General features: G+C 65.6%; 2 protein-coding genes across 2 annotated transcripts in view; both read right to left on the bottom strand.

Annotated features, from left to right (window-relative positions):
• LOC122153863 (symplekin-like) overlaps positions 1-3,101 on the bottom strand; it is a 16,896-nt gene extending 13,795 nt beyond the window's left edge. Inside the window, 3 exon segments of the mRNA XM_042797305.1 lie at positions 125-1,301; positions 1,779-1,961; positions 2,708-3,101. Of these exon segments, the coding sequence (XP_042653239.1) occupies positions 125-1,301; positions 1,779-1,961; positions 2,708-3,073 (1,726 nt within the window). The 5' untranslated portion in view covers positions 3,074-3,101.
• A 373-nt stretch (positions 3,102-3,474) lies between these two features.
• SYMPK (symplekin) lies at positions 3,475-14,858 on the bottom strand. Its single transcript, XM_042797304.1, has 27 exons — positions 14,817-14,858; positions 12,796-12,912; positions 12,279-12,344; positions 12,074-12,127; positions 11,868-11,941; positions 11,449-11,575; positions 11,109-11,358; positions 10,844-11,014; positions 10,395-10,634; positions 9,579-9,733; positions 9,345-9,495; positions 8,542-8,755; positions 8,307-8,457; positions 7,988-8,223; positions 6,854-6,935; positions 6,660-6,773; positions 6,436-6,583; positions 6,203-6,363; positions 6,017-6,125; positions 5,838-5,938; positions 5,651-5,741; positions 5,160-5,261; positions 4,897-5,084; positions 4,359-4,535; positions 4,159-4,245; positions 3,803-4,036; positions 3,475-3,694 (listed from the first exon to the last, which is right to left on the bottom strand). Exons 2-27 carry the CDS (start codon positions 12,901-12,903, stop codon positions 3,548-3,550), a joined length of 3,738 nt encoding a protein of 1,245 aa, XP_042653238.1. The 5' UTR covers positions 12,904-12,912; positions 14,817-14,858; the 3' UTR covers positions 3,475-3,547.
• Positions 14,859-15,167: the final 309 nt, after the last annotated feature.

Here is a 15,167-nt window from a genome sequence, read left to right as displayed (position 1 = left end):
AGGACCCACCCTGTTCCCCTCAAACCCTCTCCCTGACCCCCCAAGCTGCCAGCTGGACCCCCCAGCTGCCTCCAGCCCCCCCAACCCCCCTCTCCAGTTACCCCCAGCCCCCGCCCCGGCGCACTCACGGCTTTGCCGGGCCGTGCCCAGGTGCAGATGAGCCCCTCCTGGCAGGCGGTGACGATACAATCCTCCAAGAACAGCAGCACGGTCAGGCGCTCGTGGGCGATCTTCTTGCAGACGAGGGGTTCCAGCAGCGGCACCTCGTGAATTCGGGGGCACAGCGCCGTCCCCAGCACCTTGGCCGTATCCAGCCGAGCCCTGGATCCGGCACCGCCGGGGGGTTTCTCCCCGCTCCGGCTGATGTTCCCCAAACTGTGGTAACGTTTGTGCTCTTTTTCAGCACCGGAAGGTCCCTTCCGTTCCTGCAGTGTCAGCGTGGCGAAACGACCGACGCTAAAAGCCGGGGGGACGTCGGGTGGGGGGCAGCGGGCTGAGCCCGTCCCCCCCGGCTGCGGGAGGCTGTTGGAACGGGAGAGCGAGCGGGGCAGCCCTGGGACAGGAACGCCGGCATCCGTCGATCCGGTGAGGGTACGGGCGCGGGAGAGGGGGGGACGAGGGTAGAGGACGTCCTCGGTCAGGTCCCACAGGCAGAACTGGGTGTCTTGGCCGGCCGAACCGAAGCGGTAGGTGACGGCGGGGGAACGGCGGACGAGGGGATCCGGGGGCTCGTCCTCCTCCTCGCCCCCACTCAGCTCGGGGGGTTGGGGGGTCTGAGCCGCTCCGGTGAAAGGATCGAAGGCCACAGCGTTGACCCAAGACTTGTGACCGTGACCTCGGGCCACCACCCGCCCTTCGGCAAAGGACCAGACGGTCACCAAATCATCCTCGCCCCCCGTCACCACGTAGCGCCCGTCGGGGCTCCAGCAGACGCAGAGCAGCCCCCCGAAATAACTCTTCATCATCCCCTGCAGCAGCATGGAGTCAAAATGGAAGACGCGGAGGCAGCCGTCCTGGCTGACGCAGGCCAGCGAGCGCCCGTCCGGCGAGAAAGCAAATTCGTTGAGGGCTCCCTCGCCCACCGCCCATTTGAGGAGGGGGTTTCGGGGGGTCTTGCTCTTACAGGCGAAGACGCTGAAGCCCTCGCCCTGCGTCAGGAGGTTGTACTGGGGGGCCGCGGCCCCGCAGGGCTGCTCAGCGTCGTACAGGTAGAGGTGGCCGCTGGCGTGGGAGGCCAGGAAGAGCCGCTCGGTCTCCGGCAGCCATTTGACAAAAGTCACCTTCGTTTTGTCGATCAGGCGCTGCGGGGTGGGGGGAGAGGGGGGGTGTCAGGATTGGGCCCCCCCTGGAACGTTTGGGGACCTGAATGGGGATGGTTGGTGATGGGAGTGTGTGCTGCGGACCAGCCCGGGGGTGTCACTGAGGGCAAAACTGGAAAAAAAAAGGGTGTTTGGGGACCCAAATCCACGTTGTGGTGCAGCCCCGGAGTGTCACTGAGGGGAAAGCCCAAAGTGCCACGTTTGGGGACACAACCGGGGACGTCTGGGAACACGAGTGAGGGCTGCGGCACAACCCTGGGGTGTCACTGAGGGTGAAAATCCCCAAAAGGGGCATTTGGGGACGGGAATACTCGCGACGGCGCAGCCCTGAGGGGCCCTTAACGAATACAGACCTTAACGACCTCCGGCCCTTCCGGCACCGCCCTGAGCGCCGGGGGCACCCCGGTGTCCCCACTGCGTGTGTCCCCCCCTCCCAGTGCCACCGCGGGCGGGGCTCACCTCCTCGTTGAAGAGTTTACTGGTGTCCTTCTTCACCAGGTCGAGGTACTGGACCTGCCCGGCGGAGAAGCCCACCAGCAGCGCGATGGTGTCGGCGCCCGCCGTGAACTGGTTGAAGTCGTGGCAGGTCGGTTGGGTCCCCTTGTAAATGCGTTTGTCGATGGGTTTGTGCAGGTCCAGGGACTGGGGGGACACGGGGGTGTCACCGGGGGGGGGACGGGACACGGGGGTGTCACCGGGGGGGGGGGAATGGGACACGGGGGTGTCACCGGGGGGGGACGGGACACGGGGGTGTCACCGGGGGGGGGACGGGACACGGGGGTGTCACCAGAAGGACACACACACACACACACGGGGATGTCAGCAGGGGGGGGGGACACACGTGGGGGTGTCACCGGGAGGAGGAGGACACAGGGGTTTCACTGGCGGGGGGGGGGACGGACATGGGGCTGTCACCGGGGACACGCACACACGGGGGTGTCAAAGGGGGGGAACGGGACACGGAGGGCTGTCACCTGAGGACACACACACACACGGATGTCAGCGGAGGGGGGGGGACGGGACACACGGGGGTGTCGCTGGGGGGGGACACACGGGGGTGTCACGGGGGGGGGACCCTCCCGTCCCCTCGGGAGGGGCCTTGGCCCTGAGTCGCTGCTGCCAAGCCCCGGTGTCACTGTATTCCCCGCCCGCAGCTGGCTCTTAAGGGGGTTGGGGTCCCCGTTACCGGCGCTGTCCCCACGAGCAGCCGGTTTTGGAGGGGTCGCCGTTACCGGCCCCGGTTGTCCGCACCCCCCCGCTGGACCCTGCGCCCGGTAGCGGCCCTACGACCCCCTTTAACAGCCCCCGTGTCCCCGTCACACGCTGCCACCCGGCTCCCCCCACACCCCGCCGCTACCGACAGGCTCCTCCCCCGCTTCCCCCGTTACCCGGCGGCTGCCGCGACCACCGGAACCGGCCCCGCCGTAGAAGTAGAGCTCACGGCCCAAGTTGAAGCAAACCCGGCTACGCTCAGCCGGACCCCCCGGTTCCTCGGCGGGCGGCAGCGCCAACCGCACCATGGACAACCGCACCGGCGGCAGCGCGGCCGGGCCCGGGGAGGCGGCGGCGGCGGGGCCAGGGCCGGCGGCGGGCGGGGAAGGCCCGGGGGCGGCGGCGGGGCCGGCGCGGGCGCGGGGCTCGGGCCCCAGCAGCCGGTAGGAGCCTTCCCGGGTGCGGAACTGGCTCTTGAGCTCCAGCGGCTGCGCCGGGAGCGCCGCGGGACCCTCGGCCGCCCCCGGGGCCGCCGCCGCCATCTTCCCGCCGGAAGGGCGTCCCCGCCCGCCGGAAGCGCCCCGCCCGCCGCCACCGGTTGCCGTAGCAACGCGCTGAGTCACGCGTGGCCACACCCCCCTGCTCGGCAACACCCACCGATAGCTGCAGGCCACGCCCCCCGGTAGCACCCATATAGGGACTGGCCACGCCCCCGCCGAAACCACGCCCCTCAACGGCATCCACCGATGGGCAGACCACGCCCCCTCAGCAGCACCCACCGATGGGGCAGACCACGTCCCCCGCCGAAACCCCGCCCCGCGCTCAAACCACGCCCCCTCGGCAGGCCCCGCCCCCCCCGGCGCCCCAAGTGCCTCAGGGTGCGGGTTGGGGGGGGGAAAGGGGGATCAAGGGTGCCCCCCCAAAACAGACACAGCCCCAGAACTGCTCCCACACCTTTATTGAGCACAGCACCCCAGGGTGCTGAGCGGGGACGGGACACATCCCTCTCCCCCCCTTCATCCCTCTGCCGGCCCTGGGGGGGCATCGGGGGCCCCCCCGGGGGGCACCTCAGGGCTCTGGGTGCCAGGCGGGGGGGGCTCCGAAGAGGGTGGGGTGCTGGGGAGGGCCTCAGCTGAGGGGGGCTCTGTGCTGGTAGGGGGGTCCTGGGTAGAAAAAAAGCAAGGGGGGGAGTCGTGGTGAGAGATGGGTGCCCCCCCCACACCCCCCCCAGCACCCTGCCTGCCCCTCTTGGGGTGTGGGGGGGCGCATACCTTGGGGGTGGCTGTGGGGGGGTCGAGGGTGCCATCAGGGGGGGACCCAGCCCCCCCTGAGCTCTCCTCATCCTCAGGGACGCTGATGAAGATGGGGGGGGGCTCAAGGTCGGCCCCCCCGAGATCTGGGGGTGCCTCAGAAGGGGGGGGGCGCAGCGCTGGGACACCCCCCGGGGCTGGAGGCACCGTCTTCCCTTTGGCATCTTCCTCACCCAGCTGCTTGGGGGGCTTCTCCTTGAGGGGGGGGGTGCACAGAGGGAAGTGTGAAGGGGAGCCCCCCAGCTCACCCCATGGCCCGGGGGAAGCTGGGGGACCCCCCCCCACCCCCAATATACACCCCCTTCATGTACCCCCACCTCTCCGGGGGGGCCCTCCCGGGCGTCGGGCTCATGGCGGGCAGAAGCTTCGAGGATGGCCATGGTGGAGAGCGGGATGTGAGCTTGCTGTGGCAGGGGGGGACACACACACGCAGAGGAATCAGTTGAGGGTAGAGACCCCCCCCCCCTCCCCCCCAAGGCATGCTGGGGGGTGCTGTCACCTCCCGGGGGGGCGTTACCTGGTGGGGGGTGAGGGCGCGGACGTGGCTGAGCAGGGGTTCGCGCAGCTCGGGGCATTTCTCAAAGATGGCGGCCAGCTGCGGGGGGGGCAGCTGCAGCACCACCTGGAAGGACTGAGGCTTCGTGCGCTGGCAGCACTTGATGAAGCCCTCCCAGACTTTGGGGTACTTCCACACCTGGTGGGGGGGGCAAAATGGGGGGGTCAGGGAGGGCCTCCCCCCGCTCCTGCAGCCCCCAGGGGAGAGGGGATGGGGGGGGGGGAGGCCACCCATGGGAACAGCCAGGGATAGGACGGACAGACAGAGCGAGCCAGGGACAGCAGGAAGGGATGGAGGGACACCTGGGGAGGGGATGGACAGGATGGACATGCACACCTTGGGACAGGGGGACAGGACAGACAGAGCCCCAGCGGGCCGTAAGGACGGGGTGCCCACACCCCCCTCTCCCCCTCCAGACCCACAACCACCTGCTGGCGACACCCAAGCGACCCCCGCCCCGCACTCCAAAGCGTTTGGACAGACAGACGGACGGCCAGACCTGCTTCATGATGAGGCGGGAGAGGATGTTCATGACGAAGCCGCCGAGGCGGGGGTACATGGTGAGCGCCTGGATGACGGTGCGCATGAGCAGCATGGGCAGCGGGCTCTGCTCCATCAGCTGCTGCATCACCACCGCCAGCACCTCCGACGTGTAGACGTTCCGCTCGGCGAAGCACAGGTTGGTGGCTACGGGGGGACAAGGTGTCACCTCCCCCCAGCGTGTCGCCCCCACCCCACCGCCCCCCCTCTCCACGCCTCAACCTTTGATGATGGATTTCATGTCGCACTTGGAGGAGTCGATGTTGTGCAGGGCGATGAGCAGCTCCCCTGGGTTCAGCGGGGACACAGCCGAGGCACCGTCACCTGCGAGGGGACAGCATGGGGGTGGCCCTGTCACCTCGGGGGTGGCGAGGTGGGGGTTGATGGGTGCTTGGTCCTTCCCCACCATGGTGGCTCCAGAGGTGACGATCGTCCCTGGGGTCACCTTGGGTGCCCTGCAGGCCATCGCCTGTGTCCCATCACAGGGAGGTCCCGTGTCTCCAAGGAGTCCCACCCCAGGGAGGTCCCATGTCCCCACAGTGAGCACTGGGACTGTCCCCGTGGTGTTCCATCCCGAGGAGATCCTGTGTCCCCAGTGAGCACTGGGACCGTCCCCATGGTGTCCCACCCCAGGGAGGTCCCGTGTCCCCACAGCGAGCACTGGGGAGGTGCCAGACTCCGTGTCCCACCCCAGGGCTGTCCCTGTCCCCTACCATGTTGTGTCCCCAGCAGGCGGTTGAAGACCTCCTTGACCACGATGGGGTTGAGCTTGATGAGTTTGGGCAGCGCCTGGATCACCTCTTTCTGCACCCGAAACAGCAGCACTCAGCAGGGTGGGGCGACACACATATGGGGAGGGGACACCAGGGGAGGGGACACCAGGGGAGGGGACACTCTGACCTTCTCCAGCCCATTGAGGACGGGGATGAGGAACCTCACATCTGGCAGCCGCTTGTGATAGAGGTCGCGGACCCTCTTCACCAGCTCAGGCGAGGGGGGCACTGCCGGGAGGGGGGGGGATGGTGTGACACATCACCGTGGGGCACACGCCACCCCGCCACGTCCCCCCCATCCCCTACCTTTGTCCGTCAGGCTGTGCAGGCAGCGCGTCACCAACGTCTCGGCTCCCTTGGGGCAATTCTCCACCAGCAGCAGCAGCTCGGGCGAGTTCATCCCCATCCCGCGGATCTAGAGGAGCCACCACTGGTGTCACCGGGCCACCGTGTCCCCTCAACGTCCCCCCTCGCCCCCTCCCCGGGTCTCACCGGCTGCTCGATGACCCGCAGGACGGTGCGCTTGATGTCAGCGATGGCTTCGGTGTAGACGGAAGCCAACTCGTGGATGAGCTTGTGGTTGTGGGGCAGCAGTGCCAGGTAGAGGTAGAGGCACTGCTTGATGGTCTCCTCCGTCCACGGCGCCGCCACCTCTGCGCCACACAGGGTGTCACCAGAGCCCTGGGGGCCCCCCTAGTAGGGGCCACCCCGCCCCCAAAACTCACCCGTGTCCTTGTCGGCACCGAAGAGGACGGAGGGTGGGTTGGGGTGCACCAGGAGCTGGAGGTAGTTGAGGGCAAACTTCTCCACGTACTCCCGCAGTTGGTCCTTCTCGTACATGCGCTTGATGAAGAGGAGGGCCTGCTGGCGTACCTGCGGGGGCGGGCGCGTGTCACCGGTGCGGGGACACAGCGGGGGACAGCGGGGTCCCCCCCGGGTGCGCCGGTACCTTGTCCTTCTCATGGGAGCTGAGATCCAAGAGGACGTGGAGGTATTGGAACTGCCGCGACGGCCGCTTGAAGATGAGGTCACGCAGCGTGGACATGCCCAGGTAGGTCCGGCTCTGCAGAGACGGGGGGTGATGACACAACGGCGAGGGTCAGCAAGGCTTGCCCCCATGTCCCCAAGCCTGTGGGTCCCCACCTCGTCCTCGCAGTACTTGCGGATGACCTCCAGTGCGCTCTCGGTGATCAGCGGCGCTTCCAGTACCACTTTGGTGAAAACCCTGCCGGGAAACGGACAGCGTCGGGCTGGGGGGGTTTTGTCAGGGTGGGGGGCAGGGGACACGCGGGCAACCCTGGGGACTATCTGGAGGGATGTTCACGACTCAAGAGCTGTGGATTCCACTGTGGTGGCTCTCCAGAGACTGGGGGAGCGGCTGGTGGCACCGTCACGGCCCCGGTGGCACAATCATGGCTCCAGTGGCACCGTCACGGCCCCGGTGGCACTGTCATGGCCTTGGTGGCACCATTCCCGTCCCGGTGGCACCATCACGGCCCTGGTGGCATCATCGTGGCCCCAGTGGCACCGTCATGGCCCCAGTGGCACCGTTCCCATCCCGGTGGCACCGTCATGGCCCCAGTGGCACCGTCATGGCCCCAGTGGCACCGTTCCCATCCCGGTGGCACCGTCCCAGCCCCAGTGGCACCGTTCCCATCCCGGTGGCACCGTCACGGCCCCGGTGGCACCGTTCTCATCCCAGTGGCACCGTCATGGCCCCGGTGGCACCGTCATGGCTCTGGTGGCACCGTTCCCATCCCAGTGGCACCGTCATGGCCCTGGTGGCACCGTCATGGCCCCGGTGGCACCATTCCCATCCCAGTGGCACCGTTCCCATCCCAGTGGCACTGTCATGACCCTGGTGGCATCATTCCCATCCCGGTGGCACCGTCATGGCCCCAGTGGCACCGTCATGGCCCCGGTGGCACCGTTCCCATCCCGGTGGCACCGTCACGGCCCCGGTGGCACCGTTCCCATCCCGGTGGCACCGTTCCCATCCCGGTGGCACCGTCATGGCTCTGGTGGCACCGTTCCCATCCCGGTGGCACCGTTCCCATCCCGGTGGCACCGTCATGGCTCTGGTGGCACCGTTCCCATCCCGGTGGCACCGTCATGGCCCCGGTGGCACCGTTCCCATCCCGGTGGCACCATCATGACCCTGGTGGCACCGTTCCCATCCCGGTGGCACCGTCATGGCCCCGGTGGCACCGTTCCCATCCCGGTGGCACCGTCATGGCCCCGGTGGCACCGTTCCCATCCCGGTGGCACCGTCCCTACCCGTCCTTCTGGTCGGGCTTCTCCTGGAGCCCGGCGAGGAGCCCGATGAGACACTCGTCGTAGCGCTCCAGGCTGCCGGCGGGGAAGCGGCTCAAGTAGACGTTGTACTCCTGGAAGAGCCAAGCGAAGGCCAAGTCGAGGCGGCCGCGGATGTCATCGAGGACGAAGGCCAGCACCTCGCTCTTCAGCGGCACCTCGAACTGCGTCACCAGCGAGGCCAAGATCTTCACGCGGGCCTGTCGGCGGGAGAGAAGAGTGGGTGACATTTGGGGGGCGTGGGGGGGGGCTCGCCCCCGACAGTAGGGAGGGCCAGGCGTACCTGGGCGGCCCCGCTGCAGGCGACAGCGCGCTCGGCGCGTAGGATGCGCTTGACGGCGCTGAGCTTCAGCTTCTCCATCTGCGCGTCACTCAGCGGCTTGAGGACGTCGCCCAGGCGGAAAACCTTCTTGCGCCCGCCGGCACCCGCCAACCTCGGGGGGGGAAAAAAGAGAAATAGATCCATCTGTCAGCACCCACGGGCGCTGCTCCCCGGGAGGGCGACAGCGGGGGGTTACCGGGGCTGCGTGGCCGGGATGATGGGCTCAGGGCGACGCTTGGCCTGGGGGGCTTCTTCTTCCAGCAGGTTGGTGGCCGAGCCTTGGGCACCCAGCACGGAGATGGCCTGGCCTTGGGCCAGCGCCGACAGCCGCCGCTTGATGACGACGCTCTCGGGTTTGGCCGCCTTCTCCTCCTTCGGCTCCTCCTTCAGGTGCTTCGTCTGCTCCACGCCTGGCCGGGTGCGGAGGGTTGAAGTGGCACCGGTGAATTATTGGAATTGCCGTGCAGAAAAATAAAAAGAAAAGAAAAGAAAAGTAAGAAATAAAAAAAAATAATAATAAAAAAAAATTAAAAGATAAAAAGAAAATCAAACAATAAGATAAAAATAAAATAAATTTTAAAATAAAAATAAAAACAAAATAAAATTTAAAAAAATTAAAATAAGAAATAAAATAAAATTTAAAAATAAGATAAAAAATAAAAAAATTAAAAATAAAATACTAAATAAAAAATAGTAATTAAAAGGAAAGAAAATTTAAAAAATAAAATAATAGAAATAAACAAAAACCAAAATAAGATTAAAAAATCAAAATAAAATTTAAAAAATAAAAAAATTTAAAAACTGAATACAAAATAAAATAAAACCAAAATAAAACTTTAAAAAATAAGTAAAAAATAAAACCAAATAAAAAAACAAAACAAAGGGAACCCCCAAAGCAACCGACCCCCAACCGCTGGCTGCTCTCACGGGCGGGGCCGCCCCCGCCCGCGCCCCCGCCCCGCCCCGGGGCTGCCGGGGGGCCCGGGGGTCCCCGCTCACCCGGGCCGAGCCCCGCCGCTGTCATCTGGGTGGCCATGAGCCGCGAGAGGTGCTTGATCTGCGCCTCCGTGCCGGCCGACTCCACGGGGGTGTAGGTGGCCTGGAAGGAGGCGGGCATGGCCTCGGGCAGGTACACCATGCTGATCAGCACCTGTGAAACAACAGCAGAACCCCCCGAAGTTGAGGGGACGCCCCCCGCCGCGTTCCCGCCCCCCCCCCGTGTCCCCCCCCGACCAGGTTGGCGACGTTCTCCGGCGTGAGCAGCGGCTGCAGGAACTCGGCCGTGATGTCCGTGTCCGAGGGGACGCCGCCCTGCCCGCCCGCCTTGGGCACCGCCACCGCCGCCGCCTCCAGGTCCTTGTCCTCGTCGTCTTCGCCCAGGGGGGGCTCTGCCGGGATGGGGGGCAGGGCGTCACCCCCACCCCCCCGCCTCTCCCGAGGTCCCCGGGGGTCTGATCGGCCACCCCCAGGCACTGGGGACCCCGGAGGGGGGGGGGGGGGGCACTTGGGAGGGGCCTGTTGTGCCACCAGCGGTCCCCAAGGAGCACTGGGAGGGGGTTTAGGGCCACCACCCACCCCCAGCGTGACTGGGAAGGGACTGGGGGGACCCCAAGAGGCCCCGGGGGTGTTTAACGTCCCCGCTCTTCCCCAGGAGAGCACTGGGAAGACATCGGGGGCATTTAATGTCACCACCCACCCCCAGCATGACCGGGGAGGGACTGGGAGGACCCTGAGAGCCATTTAATGGCAACACACGCCCCGAGGAGAAACCAGGCAGACCCCAGGTGTCACTGGGAGGACCTTAGGGGTGCAGTGTCACTGCCTGTCCCCAGCAAGGACCGGGGGGACCCTGGGTGGCACCGGGAGGTCCTTGGGGGGCGTTGTAATGCCACCACCCGTCCCCAGTGTCCCCAGGAAGGCACTGGGAGGATCTTGACGGGCACCAGGAGGACCTGAGGGGGCACTGAACGCCCTCAAAGGAGGCGGGAAGGGCCCCGCGGGCGCGCAGCGCCATCGGGGAGGGGACAACGGTGACATTTGGGGTCTCACCAATCTTCATCTTCTTGAGGGCGGCGTCGGGCTCGTCGCGGGGCCGTTTGCGGGCGTCGCGGGGGCTGGGCATGCTGCGGGCGATCTCGGCCTGCTGGGTGCCCAGGTCGACCAGGAGGGTGGTGATCTGGGGCTGGAAGTCCCCCGAGGACGGGTGCCGCAGGACGCTGAGGAGGTGAAGCTTCAGGTTCTTCCGGACGCTGCTCACCTGTGACTTGGCCAAGGTGGGGGGCAGGTTGGCTGGAAATTGGGGAAGGGGACATCGTTTTAGGGAGCTCTGGGGACACGGGACGCCACGGGCTGGGTGGCATCGGGGTCTGCTGCGCGCAAGAGGGTGGGGACGAGCCTGGGTCCTCAGCCAAGGTGGAAGGTGGGTGCTCGGGAACCAGGACCCGAACGGGAGGTGGGTGGGGGGACCTTGGGGACCCACGGGTGACAGTGACATTTACCGTGAAGGGTCTCGTAGGCTTGGATGACCTCGGCCATGAACATGGGCCGCTGGCGGGCAATGGTGGCCAAGGAACCCAGCGCGGCCGTCAGGTTGATGCTGGAGATGGCCGGGTGCACCATGAACTTGAGGAGCTGCTCCAAGGCGGCTTTGCCTTCCTCCCACAGCACATCTGTGGGGCCACGTCCACGCTCAGCGGGGTGTCCCCTCCGAAAGGGGGCCCCGCGCCCCTCAGGAAAAGGACCCCCCGCGTCCCTCGGCCTCACTGTATTTGATGTAAGGGTGGTCCTTGGGGATGCGCTCCAGGCTGATGTCGTTCTCGTGGCGTTTGGGGACGTCGGAGTCGGCCATGCGGGGCGAGAGGGTGATGATGAGCCCCTCCACGAACTTGATGGCATGGGTGCGGATGCCGTCGTTGTCCGAGTCAAGGAGGAGGATGATGTCGCTGGCCATGGCTGCCATCATCTCCCAGCAAGCCTCCTGCAGCTCGCTGATCACCTTTGACTTCACCATCCACTGCAGGGCAGGGAGGGGTTTCAAGCACGCCGGGCTGGTCCCCCGGCACCCACGGGTGCCCTCTCCCAGCACCCATGGGTGGTGCCTCACCTGGAGGGCCACCTTGTAGAGCTGGGTCATGGTGAGGATGGCTTTCTTCACCACGTTGACGTTCTCGTCCTTCAGCAGCATGTTGAGGTTGGCGATGAGCTTCAGCAGCAGCTCGATGTCCCGTTTGCTGGGACGGACACACACGCACACACACATCGGAATGGGGGAGGGAACACCCCAAAATGAGGGGGGGGGGGGACTCCCCAAAATGAGGGGACACACACACACAAAATGGCCACAGGGGGAAAGGGGTGCTCAGCACCCACATCTCCTCCTGCCTGGGGCCCCAAAAAGCTGCACGAGGTTCCCTGGGATGTGGGTGCTGTGTCCCGCCAGGGCCTGAGAGTGGGTGCTCAGCCCCCCACACCCGGGGTGACGCTCAGCCCTCCAAGTGGGTGCTGAGCCCCCCCGCCCCTTACCAGGCCTCCTCGATGAAGCCCACTACGAACTTCCGCACCTCAATGGACTTGTCAGCCTGGAAGGCGATGATCTCCTGGGGGACACACACACACAGGACACACAGAGGGGGCTCAGCACCGGGCTGGATCCATCCCAAACCCCCCCTGCCCCCCCGATCCTCCCAACCCGGCCCAGATCCCCCCGACACCCCCCCCCGCCAACTCACATCCAAGAAGTTATCCAGCAGCGTGGGGTCCTTGTTGATGATCAGCTCCTGCACCTGGGGACAAAGGGAGGCGGTGGGAACAGGAGGACGGGGCACCCCCCCGATCCCTCCTGGACCCCCCCCCGATCCCTCCTGGACCCCCCCGATCCCTCCTGGACCCCCCCCCCCCGATCCCTCCTGGACACGCCCCCGCCCAGACCCTCACCTGCTTGAGGATGTTGATCTTGCCATCGTTGCTGATCAAAGCCGCCTGGTTGAGGAGATCCACCACCTGGGGGGGGGAACATGGCTCGGTTCTGGGGGGACACTGGCGGGGGGGGTGTCCCCCCCAGTGTGTGTGTTGTTGTGTCGTCCCCCCCCCCCGCAGGATCACCGCTGGATCCCCTCGAGGTGGCTGCCACATCCCCCAGCCTGGATCTCCATCCCCCATGCAGGTCGCCCCCAGGGAGGGGGTTCCTGCCCCCCTCCCCACCCCCCAGTTCCCAGGGATCTCCCTCCCCCCCCCCAATCCTGGGGATCCTGCCCACCCCCCCCATCCCAGATCCCCCCTCCCCAGTGGATTCCAGATCCCCCCAAAGCGGATCCCAGGTACCCTGCCCCCCTCACCCCCCATCCCAAGGATTCCCCCCCACCCCCAAATCCCAGGGACCCTGCCCCCTCCTCCCGCCTCAATCCCAGTCCCCCCCAGTGGATCCCCCCCTCCCAGTGGATCCCGGCCCCACCCTCTCGGAGGTGCTCATCCCGTCGCTGCCGCACTCCTCCTCGCTGAAGAACTGGGAGGCCACGCTCATGCGGGGGCTGGGCCCCTCGGTGCCCCCCAGCCCTGCCATCGCCCCGCCCTGGGGGGGAGCACAACCACATCACACCCCTATAGGGACTCGGGAGGCTCTACAGGGTCCCCGGGAAGGCCCAAATGCCCCCTATGGCCCCCAGATACTCTCTATGGCCCAGAGACGCCCCGTACAGCCCCCATGATGCCCTATATGGCCCCAGAATGTGCTATATGCACCAGAGATGCCCTATACAGCCCCTACGATGTCCTATATGGCCCAGACACCCCATACAGCCCCCATGATGCCCTGTACGGCCCCAGGATGCTCTATACAGACCAGAGACCCCCCCAACAGCCCCTGTGATGCCCTATATGGCCCAGAGATGCCCTATATGCCCCCAGAATGCTCTGTATAGACTAGATGCCCCATACAGCCCCCGCAAAGCCTTATATGGCCCAGAGCTGCCCTATATAGCCCCTGTGATGCCCTATACAGCTCCATAACGCTCTACACAGAGACACCCCATACAGCCCCTGTGATGCCCTATATGGCCCAGAGATGCCCTGTATGTCCCCAGAATGCTCTATATAGACCAGACATGCCCCATACACCCCCTGCAATGCCCTATATGGCCCAAAGACACCCCATACAGCCAACACAATGCCCTATACGGCCCCAGGATGCTCTATAGACCAGATGCCCCATACAGCCCCTGTGATGCCCTATACGGTCCCAGGATGCTCTATACAGACGAGAGACCCCCCAGACAGCCCCTGTGATGCCCTATGTGGCCTAGAGCTGACCCATACAGCCCTTGTGATGCCCTATATGACCCCAGGATGCTCTATATAGACCAAAGACACCCCATACAGCCCCAGATGCCCTATACTGCCTCAGGATGCTCCATACAGCCCCTGCAATGCCCTATATGGCTCCAGCATGCTCCGTACAGACCAGAGACACCCCATACAGCCCCTGTGCTGCCCTATATGGCCTAGAGATGCCACATACAGTCTCTGCAATGCCCTATATGGCTCTGTGATGCCTATACACCCCATACACCTCTGAGATGCCCTGTACGCCCTCAGGATGCTCCATACAGCCCATACCCTACATGGCCCTAGGATCCTCTATACGACCCACAAATATCCCACACAACCACTGCAATATCCTGTATGCAATATCATGTATCCAGACATGACCCATACAGCCTCTGTGATGCCCTATATGGTTGCTGGATGCTCTATACAGCCCAGAGATGCCCCATACAGCCCCTGGGTTGCCCCCCGCCCAGGTTGCCCTATACAGCACGGCAATGCCCCATACACCCCCCGGAGTGCCCTGTGGTGTCCTACACCTCCCTGGCATGTCCCGTATGTGCCCCCCCCCCCTCAAAGTTATGGGCCAGCACCTGCCCTGGGCCCTACCCTATAGAACCCCATTCCAACGCAGTGCCAGTCCCTATAGAGCTCCCCCTGCCCCAGGACCCTACAGAAAGCCCTCCCTCCCTCCATACGTCCTCCCAGGGGCTCCCACCCCCTATAGAGCCCCATTTCCCACACAACCCTGGGCCCTTTGAACCCTCCCACCCCCACACGCTGCCCGGGGCCCTATAGCACCCCAGGCCCATATGGACCCCACAGAGCCGACACACCGCCCAGGCCTTTACGGAGCTCCCTCGCACCCCCACCCCCGCGCCTATAGCCGCCTCCAGCCCCCTCCGCGGCGCCCAACTCCCCACGCACCGCTCAGGACCCCACAGAGCCCCTTCTCCCCTCCCCACACTCCCTTAGAGGAGTCTGTACGACCTCCCGCCCGCCCCCTCCCCACGGCCTGAGGCCCTGGGGACCCCCCGGGCCCTATAAGCCCCCGTCCCGCTCCCGCAGGCCCCTATAGAGGCGCCTATAGATGCCCCCTATAGAGGCGCCTATAGATGCCCCCTATAGAGGCGCCTATAGATCCCCCCTTACCGCCGCCCGCTCGCCCAGCGGCCTCCGCGCGCCCCTTGCGCGTGCGCGGCCCCGCCCCGCCGCAACGTCCCCGCGGGGAAGGGGCGTGGCCTCAACGCGCCCCGCCCACTCCACCCTGCGGGTTCCACCTCCCCACGCGGGGGGGGCGGGGGGAAGCTGCGCGCATGCGCGGGGAAGGGTAGCGTGACGCGTGACTCGGGGAGCGCATGGGGTGGGTGTCTCTGCGCACGTGGGGAGCGGGGACCCCCCCCCAGTTGTCGCCCCAAGACCCTTTCCAATTCCCCTGGCGCCCAACTCACCCCCCGCCCACCACTGCCCCCCCCTTGCTCCGCCAGACCCCCCTTCGAGATC

This window comes from Tyto alba, unplaced genomic scaffold (genome assembly GCF_018691265.1).
Source record: "Tyto alba isolate M040663 unplaced genomic scaffold, T.alba_DEE_v4.0 Super-Scaffold_25, whole genome shotgun sequence".
Taxonomy (NCBI): Eukaryota; Metazoa; Chordata; class Aves; order Strigiformes; family Tytonidae; genus Tyto; species Tyto alba.
The sequence above is the reverse complement of the archived record's forward strand: the minus strand, read 5'-3'. Positions and strand labels throughout refer to the sequence as shown.

Bases quoted from the DNA above. Each gene is read 5' to 3' on its own strand.
- SYMPK (XM_042797304.1), bottom strand. From the start codon at position 12,903: ATGGCAGGGCTGGGGGGCACCGAGGGGCCCAGCCCCCGCATGAGCGTG. The intron at 8,756-9,344 runs GTGAGCGGGGAC...GCACCCGGCCAG, and splicing joins AGCGGCGGGGCTCGGCCCGG to GCGTGGAGCAGACGAAGCAC. The intron at 5,085-5,159 runs GTTGAGGCGTGG...GTCCCCCCGTAG, and splicing joins CATGAAATCCATCATCAAAG to CCACCAACCTGTGCTTCGCC.